The sequence below is a fragment of the Trichosurus vulpecula genome, chromosome 2 (assembly GCF_011100635.1).
Source record: "Trichosurus vulpecula isolate mTriVul1 chromosome 2, mTriVul1.pri, whole genome shotgun sequence".
Taxonomy (NCBI): domain Eukaryota; kingdom Metazoa; phylum Chordata; class Mammalia; order Diprotodontia; family Phalangeridae; genus Trichosurus; species Trichosurus vulpecula.
The window spans coordinates 378,552,057-378,564,192 of record NC_050574.1 but is presented as its reverse complement, the minus strand read 5'-3'; the positions used below and the strand labels follow the sequence as shown (position 1 = coordinate 378,564,192).

Here is a 12,136-nt window from a genome sequence, read left to right as displayed (position 1 = left end):
CTCCTATTAATGCTGTAATGAAACGCTTTGGAACCAGAATCCAAAGATTTGTAAGTCAGCATTTTTGATTGAGAAATTCTGACAATTGAGAAATTAAGGCATAAAAAAGAATGTGTCTAGAGGTCTGTCAGTTGCCATTTGAAAAGAACAGCTGTTTCTTCTTCATGTCCATGAATCCTCTTTTTGCGAATGCAGATTTTCTGAGCAGCTTGGAAATATGAAATCAAAGTGTCTCAGTGCCATAGCCAAAATCTTTGGCCTGAGTCAACAATAAATTAGGCTGATATAGATGGGAGTTATTGAGAAGGGATTTTTTGTGTGTATGTGTGTGAGCCTTTCTGACATCAGAAGGGCTGTCGATAGTGGTAATAATAATAATTGCAACAATAATTGATATTTATATAGCACCTTAAGGTTTGCAAAGCACTTTACATAAATCTTTACAACAACCCTGTGAGGTAGGTGGTAGCATTAACCTCATTTTACATATGAGGAAGCTGAGGCTTGGAAAGGTTGAACTTACCCAAGGTAGAATAGCTGATGTTTGAGTTACAAGTCAAACCCAGGGTTTCTCAACTCCAATTCCAGGTCTCTATCTACTATGCTGTACTGCCTGTAAGTGTCAGTAAGTCAACATAAAACTTTTTTTGTGTGTGAAGAAGCTACTCAAAGGCCTATGAGGAAACAGGAGCCCTCAACTGACATGCTTGGAAGAAAATTAAAATCTGTAACCCATACGAAGGAGGTAATTTTTTGAAAAGGAATCATTTTGCTGAAGGACATTGATATCCTAATTCTCCTGGATTTATTGGTATTCACCATAAACAAAAACCTAACAACTCTATAAATAATTCCCTCCTGGTGGTACCATCTTCTCGCTGTTATAGATCATCTGACAACAATGCATCCTTTGTCCAGGTGGCCAGAGAATGTTGTGGGCACACATGAATTGAGTTGGCCCTGCTTGTAGAGTCAGTTGCAGCTAAGCTGTTTAGCACTGATGTAATGCAATTACTTAAGTCTAACTATGGAGAACAATTTGCCAGAGAGCCATGTTGCAAATGGCAGATGTGACTGAGAATCTGCCGGCTTTATCAGAGACTTTTGTCAGTAACACCAAATGGCAGGGTTAGCTATGGAGAGGGCATCTGCACAATGAAACTCTTTCATTACGTTGTTAAAATTACATCAGTGCTTTGTAATTGTGGTAAGAATTCTATTATACCTTCTACTCAAGATCATTAACTCAGGCAGGGAACTAGGGCATTTTTCCCCCTTCAGAATTACGGACTTGGAATCACTAGCTGAGAAATTAATTTGCTAATAAACTGTCCACATCAATGGTTACAAGGTTCACAAAGAACTTGACAAGAAGTAAGGATTACAATGACCATAAGCATTTCTGACAGTAATACAACTCTTGTAAATTCTGACATTTGACAGATTGGTCTACCAAAACATAATATGAACTTGAGGTTAAAAACATTGTAGTGATCTTATAAGTACTTCTGCATTGTGATTTATTGTACAAAGTGTCCAAGTCTTAAGAAGAAAAAATGCATTTTTCCTAAAGTGAGGCTTAGGAGGATCATAAAGTAATCATCCAATTGTTTATGTGAGTGCTGCTACTGCAAATGATAACTTATTTTGAGGACTGTGTCATAATTTACATGATGGTAAATGTAAGCTTACTGTGCTGTAAATAGTTTCATTGTAACTGATAAGAGTTATGTTAAATATTAAATATGGCTGGGATAGCCTCTTCTTGCCCCAAACTGCTTCACTGCCATATATGTTTTAGTCTTGCCTGACTGACCATCCCTTCTTAGTCACCTTTGTTAGTAAGATATCATGATTTTCATTATAGTTTGCTCAGGCTCTTGGTGGAGGTTGATTTTTATGAAAATTATCCTTCAATTTATCTGGAAGGCCTAAATTGAAAAACTGAAAAAAATAAACAAGCAGAATACTATGACTTCTTTTGTGTTGTCTTATTAAATCAAGATGATAAGCAAAAGACTTTCAAGGATATTATTTATAATAGTCACAGAATATTTATATAATATTCACAAAATGGATAAAAATCTAATTATCCTGAACAAGTAAATTGCTGATTTCAGCAGCATTTAGATTTCTCAGTTCTTTAACTCAGAGTGCTGTGGATGACCTCTTATCATATTAAGTAGAGAAATCAAATATCGTCTGCTATAACTAGCAGAACTGTAAGAAGCTAATTTCATGTCCCAGACAAGAATATAAAATTGTGCACACACAAGTTCATACTAGCATGGGATACTTAGGATGGGATAAATGCGTAATGCTCCTTAGAGTTGCCAAGGAAATAGGAATTTTGAAGATAATTACCTGCTGGAATCTTGCAGCATTTTCCTCATTGAGTTCTCAGAATTAGTTCTTCCCCTGGACTGATCAGCCAGGTTTGACTAATAAATCCTACCCTCCAGTTCTGAGATAAAAAGGCCTAAATAATACCTCAGGGACAAAAGAGAAGCTAGGAAAGGGGCCAGAGCACACCCAGCATTTGTGGGAAACCTGGTGCTAAATCATAAATACATGAACTACTTCTGGGTCTGGGTCTCTCTCCCACTTTGCATCTGTTATGCTGTAACCATGGAGTCTGTGCTCTAACAGGGGGAGAAGACAGGTATACAAATAATTGTTACTCCTACTTCAATAATTCAACATCTATGATTTCATCTATGTATTCTTTAAGAGCTTGTAAAGTGTTAGAGGAACTGGATTTAGATGCTGCCTCTGACACTACCTGTGTGATTTGGGGCAAGTTACTTAGCCTCTCTAGGCCTCAGTTTCCTAATCTGAAGATCCAGTGAAGAGATTGGACTAATTGATCTCTGAGGTCTCTTCCAGCTCTACATCTAAAATTCTAAGTTTTGGTTGTAGAAAAATTTATCACTCTGATGCTGACTTGGTCATAAACCTTTCTTAAATTTAGCTAGGCTGGCCCTTGGATATTGTCCATTATCATTAAGCCACACTCAAAGACTTTCCAGTTTCTTAAGATCTGCTAGAGCTTACACAGCCTTTGACCTTACCTATTACCTTCTCCATAGCACATTAAAGCAATGGAATTGTACTTTAGTAGAGGACATATGACTGTAATGCACAATAATATAAGTGCATTAGAGAGTTGCAGTCAAGAAAAAAGGTTTTAAAAAGCAAGGGGCTATATCTCAGCCAAAGAATTTAGTTGTGAGGGCTTCTTGCTTCTTAAAATGTTTTTATGACTATCTTTTGTCATCTGTGTGGTATTTTGGTATGAAGTAAGAATATTGATGAAATGTTATCTTTTAAAAAAGAATTTGATGCTAGTGGAAATAATTATAGCAAACCCAAAGATATAAAGTTATTTTTGAGTTCAGCATTTTGAAATTATATGATCATCAATAACTTCTGGTGATGGGATTGCTGATTAATATTCAGAATATAGTTGGGTTTTTTTCTTATTTCTCACGTGTGTTACTGATTATGGAATTAATCTTTTTTACAGAAAAAAGAGTCAATTTCTTTAGTTATAGAAACTTATATAAGGTTTCACAAGAACTTGTGTCAAATCAGAAATTTGAACTTTTTTATTCTACTTAGATCCAGATACAGAAGTACGTCTTCATGTTCTTCGGCTTATCCAGTCTGTGGTTCTGGAAACAGAAGTCTTCTCCAAATTAGCATCACAGTTCCGTGACTCCATGCTCCTTCAGCATATCATAACTATATCTAAGAGTCAAAATTTCAACCTGCGGACACTATCTCAAGAACTCTTAGAAGATTTTAAAGTCCTAGAATTTGAAGTATAGTGATGCTTAGAAATTGAGGTATTTTGGTTATAGATATCCTTGTTTCTGATCCTTTTCTCCTCTTTCATTCCTCCACTTTGCATTTGTTATGTTGTAACTATATTTTCCACGTGGTGAAATACAAATGACTAGAGAGGGGCATATATTTATATTTGAGTCTGGATTAAATTCCTCTTGGCAGAATATAAACACCTAAAAATAGTTGGATGATTCTGCCAGAGGCATCTCAAGGAGGCGTATCTTGTTCATTTCTTGAATTGTTTCTGGATATCTGAACATCTTGAAAATGGTATTTCTTAAAGTGAATGATTCATTAAATTTCACTAGGTTTTCATTAAGCCTTTAGTTTCCCAATATGATATCACCTAAAAATGGAAAATGAAATAACTATGTACCTCATAGGTCAGCATTTCCTTGGGTGCCTTTAGTATGAGTCTGTGTGTGTGTTTTTGTAAAGAAAAGCAAAAACAAGTCACTTCAGTCCTCTTAGAGTGACTATAGTTATTTTAAAAAATAGTAGCAGTCGATTATTGAAATGTTTTGGTAAGTCTGTTATTTAAGGACATTGCATGTTTTAACTCTGTATTTGTTTTCTAATGCATTGTTTTTTTTAAAATAAATGAAAACTAGAAGATTGGTAGATTTGTTAATATCTATCTGTTAACATAATTAATATAATGTAATACAATTATCTATTGATAAACATATACACCATCATCTATTTAGGGTAGGGTGGGGAAGCCTTGAAGAGAAAGGAGAAAGTTTTCAACAGCTGCTGAGGGGAATGTGATAGAGTCGATGAGGGAGCAATAAATGGATTGCTATTAAGTGGATCCAGCTGGCATAGTTGTGGGAATTCCAGTTGCGTGTGTGTGTGTGTGTGTGTGTGTGTGTGTGTGTGTGTATGTGTGTATGTGTGTGTGTCTATCAATAGAAAGATAGATGCTAAGTACGAGGCACTGGGCTAAGTGTTTTGCAAATATCATCTCATTTGCTCCTCACAACAACCCTGTGGGTAGGTGCTAAGGTATATGGAGACATCAGGAAACGGTGAGTCTGAACAGAAGTGGGTATTGTCACATGACCCAGTAGCAGAATGGCAGAGGCAGGCCCAGTAAAGCCCTTTCCTTAAAGGAATTTGGAACCAATGGTATCCTTCCACATTGCTAGTAGGACCCTGTAGTCATTGAACAACTCATCCCCAAAGAGGGCTTGGATGGTGGTGGCAGTGAAAGTGTCTATCCAACTGCTTCTGAAGAAGCAGACAGTCCCTCAAAAACCTCTAAATGGACAAAACTTGGGTATTCCTCCCCCACACCCTGGGATGATGGGGTTCTGGCTGTCGATCAAGGTACATAGACTATAGGGTGAAAGACAGATTCAAAACAGATCTAGCATAAATTATATCATGCCTAAGGGAAGCTTAATAGGTAACCCATGAAGGGGAGAAAAGACCTTCTAGCAAACAGGAGCTGAGTTACCCCTTGAGCCCACTTTTATTTGGACTCTGTATCTACAGTAGGGAGACTGTATCACAGACTTTAGGGTGTGTGTGTGTGTGTGTGTGTGTGTGTGTGTGTGTGTGTGTGAACAGTTACTAAGTTACCTAAGATTGTTGTTATTGTTCAGTAGTTTCAGTTATGTCTGACTATGACCCCATTTTCTTGGCAAAGATACTAAAGTGATTTGCCATTTCCCTCTCCAGCTCATTTTACAGATGAGGTAACTGAGGCAAACAGAGTTAAGTGACTTACCCAGAGTCACACAGCTAGTAAGTATCCAAGGCTGGATTTAAAGATGAGTCTTCTTGCCTTTAGGCCCAGAACTCTATCCATGGTGCCACCTTGCTGCCCACTACCTAAGTACATACCTCTAGTTAAGTCTTACTAATTGATATCAACTGATAATTATTGGCAGAGACATACTGATGGGAGTCTTTATGCAATAGCATTAAAAAAACCACCCCTCACCTCCAGGGTTGCCACTGAAGTCCTGACTGGGGATCAAGCAGTTGAGCTTTGGGGATTCTCTGACCATGTGAGGGGACTTGGGAGAGTAACCCTGGAGCACTTACTACAATAGCTTGAGGAGATATTAGGGTTGAGTTAGGGTTTTACAAAAATGAGGAAGATCTGGGCATGTTTGTAGGAATTAGAGAAGAAAACAATAGAGAGAAATTAAAGATTAAAGAGAGATGATTTAAGGAACAATATATAGGAAGAAATGGGATGAAACAAATGGAATATGAAGAAGGATGTGCTTCTAACAGAGTAGACCAAGGAGGCCCCCTGATTATGCTCTTCCTCACCATTACAACATCCTAGAGAAGTTTTTTGAAGGATATTGTAAGCATAAGCAAAGTGGATTTTTGTTAGTATTTTTTGGAGTTTGGTTTTCCAGGATCCATGGCCATAACAATCTCTTTTCCCCAGGTGTTAGATATGAGTTCTATGGTTCAAAATATCTCCACCCCGACCCGTGTAGATTGTAAGGGCCAGGTGTCTGTAGATATTCTCTTTTTTTGCAGAGCTCCTTATTTTCAGGGCCAGATTTTTCTGCCTCTGGGGACAAATAAATATTACCTCACTCTAATAAATATTAATAACCTTTGTGCTATTTCCCCTATCTCACTTCTTTTTTCATGTAAGTTCTGTGTGGATAGGAACTATGTCTTACTTCTATTTGCATCTTTCCAGCTTCTGGCACACTGAATTATACACAATCACTATTATGGATTTTTTAATGCAAAAATCTAGTCATGCCACTCCTCTGCTCAAAATGGCTACCTACTGCCTACTGATTAACATTCAGAGGACTCAAGGTCCACCACAATATGGAGGGATACTATTTATCCAGCCTTATTTCATATTCCCCTCCATTAACTGTATGGTCTAATGAAACTGTACTCCAATCCAGCTCCATCAGTGTAGGGATGACTCCGTAGTAGGGTGGGCATGTACCTTTCATCAGTCCTGCTTCTCCTCTGCTTCCCTACTTCTTCATCTTCCCCCACCTCTCTAGGGGTAAGAAAGTTATTCTTAAATTTTAATTTTGCATATAATTCTTAGGAATTGGGTTCTTCCAGCTACTGTCTTTTTTAAAAAAAAAACATACGTACTATAAAAGCCACATTAGAGATTTCATCTTGAAACTGTGATAAAGTCCCAGCCTTGAGAATATCTACAGACGTTTTGGGTTCTTAGAACACCGAGTAAAATATTTACAGAGGGTTTTCTTTTTCTCTTACAACAATTGTATTCTGCCAGAAGCATAGGTTAGATAATCTGCCTCTAATCTACACTTTAAGTCATTTAACTTCTCTGTCTTTTAAGCTCAGATGAAGATGTGTTAGTTATAAATTATTCTAGGAATAATTATGGGTCTAACCAATGAGAGTCTAGTCTTTAGCATGTGCACAATATCCACATGGAGGCTTGGTGACCCTGCTTGGAAATGTAGGGCCAATTCCCTCTCCACTGTAGAGCATGTGCAGTAATCCTCTGTTTCTTGTTGGTTTACTGTTTAAGCCAAAAATCTTTTTAATTGAGTGATGAACTAGAAGTGAGTGTACATACAAAAACTGAAAAAACTGACTTGCTCTTTCTTCCCTGGTGTTGAGCAAGTCAAGACCTGTGGTGAGCCTTGTGGTAGAGGAAGAGATGGCAACCATATGTGGCTGTGAAAACATGGCACTACTGTTTCTTTTGTCTCTGCCATATTTCTTCTTTCCTGACTTAAGGTGACTGAATATTAGAGAAAGAACAGACCATGTTACACAGCTGTGAGCTTCAAAAGGTCAGAAAAGCCATCAGAGGTCTGTCAACTGGGGACAGTAGCAGAGTCTGATGGTAGACACAATAGCCAATCCAGTAAGAAGCCAGCCCTAATGAATGACTTGTTTGACCAAGACCAGTGGTAAATCAACCCCGAAGCCAAGACACTCTGTTCTGCAACCAAGGGAACAACGTTTCCATCAGCTATGCCACATCTAGACATGACTTTGTTGGGGAAGTGTTTTATATCCACTTTAAGTTTGAGTCCACTCTCCCCAGGGATTGAAGTGGTGAGGAAGGTGTCCTTTTGGTTTGGGATATTGTTGTGCTTAGGTCCTTGCTATACCTTCACAGTCAGTATCTCTTTGTAAAAGCTAATTGATGTTAATTGTTTAATTAAGTGACATCAGGTTGATTTTAACTAGTCAAAAGTTATGAGGAGGGATGCACTGGGTTGGGCACATACTTTCCAACCACCCATCAAACCCATCAGGGTTATCCCTGGAACCCACCTCAGTGCCTGTCCTATGTAGGTATTTTAAGCATTTGAGTGTAGAGGGTTGGTTCTATTCCTTTTCAAAGGAGTATATCTAAAGTATTGCTGTGTGCGTGTGTGTGTGTATCTTTTTGGTGTCTTTCACTACCTCTGCCACAAACCAATTCTATCGTATTTTCAGGGTTCCTAGTCCAGATGATCATTGGACCCAGTTGTCTCAGTTTCTTGTTCCAGCTTGAGAGCTATATATGTTTCCAGCAAATATCCTCCTGAATATACCAGAAATATGTTGGGGCTTACATAATGTGTAAGTCCAGGCTTTATCTGCCAAGTTGATTTTGCACTTTATGGGACTGGGACCATTGTTGGGAAGTTAATCACTGGAGCTTTACTAAAGCAGTTTTAATAAAGGCAGAATTTGTTATTAGTAAAGATGTTCACTCTCCCTGCTATTTTTGTATAGTTCCTGAAATGCTAGTATTGCAATAAGAAAAAGAAATTAAAGGTGTAAACTTCAGCAAAGTTGAAGGCCTCAAAATAAACCTACAAACATTGACATTGTTTCTGCATAATAATAATAAAACCCAGAAGGCCATGATAGAAAGGGAAGTCCTTTTCAAAATAGCTACAAAACAAATAAAATATTTGAGGGTCACTTTACCAAAGCACACAAAAGACTGGTATAGAGAAATAAAGAACAACTCAAATAGCTAGAGTGCTCATGGCTGGGTCATGACAGTGACAATACTACCAAATTAATTTACTGTTTTAATAATATTCTAATGAAACAATCAAAGGGGTACTTTTTAGATGTAACCCCAGTCCCAAAGCCCATTTGGATGAGACTCTCTCCTTAATGGTGGAGATGAAGGTCTAGCCCTGTATAAGGGGCAGGGCAGAGCAAGAATGAGAGAGGAGATCTCATCTGTTTCTTCAGTCTTTTTTGAGTTCTTGTTGAGGCACTAGAGTCTTCAAATTTTCTTCAAGTTGCTTTGGGCTCTATAGTTGCTTCAGGCACATCTGGCTTCCAGCTTTGAGAGAAAAGAGAGAGAAGGCCAACCCCACTTCAGGTTGCTGAAGGAAAAGACTTTGGGAGGAATTGGCAGTCTCCATCATGTTCTTGTCCCCACTGACTATGCTAGAGACTTTGGGGGAACTTTGTTTTGGGTAAGATCTAGGACTCTCTCTTGGTTGAGCTGAGGTACTTCTCTTCTAGTGGGAGAGCCCCTTCACTCTATATTATCTGGTATATATTCTCCCATTTGTACCTTCTCTGATTTTGGTTTTGCTACTTATTTGGATAAATAAGTTTGATAATTTCTATGTGTGTTCATTGTGGAACTGGTATTTGGTGGGAAGGAGGTCAAGTCTTGAATGTAAAGTTTTAGATCCACCTCTCTCCCCAAATGAAACAGTCATCTGAAGTTAGATTGAACCTGAAAATAACATCTCCCAGACTAACAATATTTAAGGGAGCAGACAGATATAATTCTATCCCAGTATTGCCTCTCTCTGAATAGCCTCTGGCCCCAACCTCCTGATTTCCTTCCTGGCAGGAATGAAAGTCTTTCTTAGAGAAGGGTAGGGGAAGAAGAGGCTAGCGATATCGATTCTGCCTCCCTTTAAGCCACTACACTATGTATAGTGGACATGCCACATGCAGCAGACAACCCTTAGTATACATGGGGACACACAACACATGAGGCCTTGCTACATAGAATTTGATAAAAAATGTGAAGTCCATCCGAAGAAACAAAAGATCTAGAATATCAAAATAACAATGACCTCAAATAATATAAAACAGTAGTCAGAGGGGACTAAGTCAAGATGGTGAGTGAGAGGAGGAATTATTGCCTACATCACCAGCATACTTCCTTCATACCCACACAAAAAAAAACAATTAGGAAGTGCACTAGACTGGATTCTGATGGGGAAAACCAAGAAAAGGTCACAGTGAGTCATTTTTCCATTCCAGGGAAGCTTAGGAAGACAGACAGTATCTGCAGACACTTGGGAGGCAATCTGACCAAGGGTGCCTATTGCAGCAGCAGCAAGGAGCATTTTACTGCTCAGGGACAGAAAGGGGGCTGAGGTAGAGCACTCAGGCAGGAAGCACCAAAGCAGAAAGAAATTCCAGGAGATCTCTAAACTAGTACTAGGTATAGGAACGGATGCCATCTGGCAGCTCTGTGACCCATTACTCAGTTCTGGTTCATAGATCCAGACTGGAGAGTAGTGGCCTGGTCACCTGAAGCTACTGATTGTATCCACATCTCTAAGGATTTGAAGATGAAGTTTTAAAATGTCTTCGCTTGCTTCATCTTCTCCTCTCCATTCCTGGCTAGTAATAGATACTGTAATATACTTTGCTCATTTCTTGCCTTCTCATTTTTTGCCTCAAACATAAAGGGGCAAAAGGGTAAGCTAAAGAGAAATAAGACATTTTAATTAGGGCACATGACCAAAACTTTGTTGAGATGTTAGGACTTTTCCTAACTTAGGCCTCAAGTTTGGGATTATATATACCATATATAAATACTTATCATTTGATAAAAATGTTAAATGGAGAAAGCAACTGGTTGGTTGTTCCTCATTCTTGAAGAGGCCCAAAATGACATCACTATGTAAGGGTTAAGCTACAATCTACTGTGGCTGATCAGCTCAGAGTGCTCTACCACACGTCAGGCACAAATAATCTACGTGAACATTTGGAGTGAATTCTCCAAATTTGTGCATCTCGCTTTCTTTTTTGAGCTACTTCAATTCTGCTTTGCTCATGCTGGACGGTCCTGTGCAGTATCTCCTATGTCATACAATCAATTCAGAGTTCTTAAGAGAGACCTTGAGAGTGTCCTTGTATCGCTTTTTCTGACCACCATGTGAACTCTACTGTGTGAGTTCTCCATAAAATAGTCCTTTAGGCAAGCATTCATTTGACATTCGTACAATGTGTCCAGCCCATTGGAGTTGTGCTCTCTGCATTAAAATTTGAATCCTTGGCAGTTTAGTTCCAGGAAGGACCTCAGTGTCTGGTAACTTATCCTGCCAAATGATCTTCAGAATCTTTCTAAGACAGTTCGTTCAAATGGAAGCAATTCAGTTTCCTGTCATGGTGCTGGTAGACTGTCCAGGTTTCACAGTCATACAACAATGAGGTCAGCACAGTGGCTCTGTAGAACTTCAGGCTGGTCATCAGTCTAATACTTCTTCTCTCACACTTTCCTTCGGAGCCTCCCAAACATTGAGCTAGCTTTGGCAATGCATGTATCAACCTCATTATCAATGTGTACATCCCTGGAAAGCATACTGCCAAGGTAAGTGAACTTTTCCACAGCATTCGGAACTCCGTTTGCTGTAACTGATGTTTCCACGTAGGGATGGTGGGGTGCTGACTGATGGAGCACCTTTGTTTTCTTGGTATTAATTGTTAGGCCAAAATTAGCACAAGCAGCAGAGAATCTGATCCAGATTCTAAGATATTATCAGACTTGAAGACTGTTACATTTCCCCCAGCTAAAAAGTAAGCTAATTGTTCTAACAGGGTGTAGTTGATTTAATCTTCAAAGAGAAAAGGGGTAGGGAGAAGAGGACTTTGGCAACAGAAAAGATCACACCCTAAGGAGGAGATAAGAAACCTCTCTGCCTTGGTCCAGCAAGCAGGATGGAATTTAAGGTATTGAATGCTAGCCAGCCAATTCTACAATTTACAGTGATACCCACAGGTGTTACAATTTGAATAAATAAGTTCGGGTCAAGTGGGATGGATGAGTAAGTATGTGGTCAGACAGTAGATTTCTAAAGAATGGTTAGAGAATAGTTTACTTTGTCTCTGTGTCCTAGGTATGGATATTTGGGTTGGAACAAAATGGATGGGTTGGAACATGAGATTGCTTTGAATTTGAGTGCCTAGATAACAGTTCATTTTTTTTGTAAGGATGCCATGTTATGATGAGACACATGCATGTTCTTAATATTCCTATTCAAAAGGGGCCATAAATATTTGATCTCTAAATTCTCCAACAGTTTGTTTGGTTCTG

General features: G+C 38.7%; 1 protein-coding gene across 2 annotated transcripts in view; it reads left to right on the top strand.

The window, feature by feature from the left end:
* The window catches only part of LOC118838615 (heat shock transcription factor 2 binding protein), a 110,137-nt gene extending 105,672 nt beyond the window's left edge, over positions 1 to 4,465 (top strand). The window contains exon 8 of one of the 2 annotated variants that reach the window (XM_036745957.1): positions 3,622 to 4,465. In XM_036745957.1, coding sequence (XP_036601852.1) covers positions 3,622 to 3,830 — 209 coding nt within the window. In that variant the 3' untranslated portion in view covers positions 3,831 to 4,465. The remainder of the gene's footprint in view (positions 1 to 3,621) is intronic. The other variant, XM_036745958.1, reaches the window with a different exon arrangement.
* The last annotated feature ends 7,671 nt before the right edge of the window (positions 4,466 to 12,136 follow it).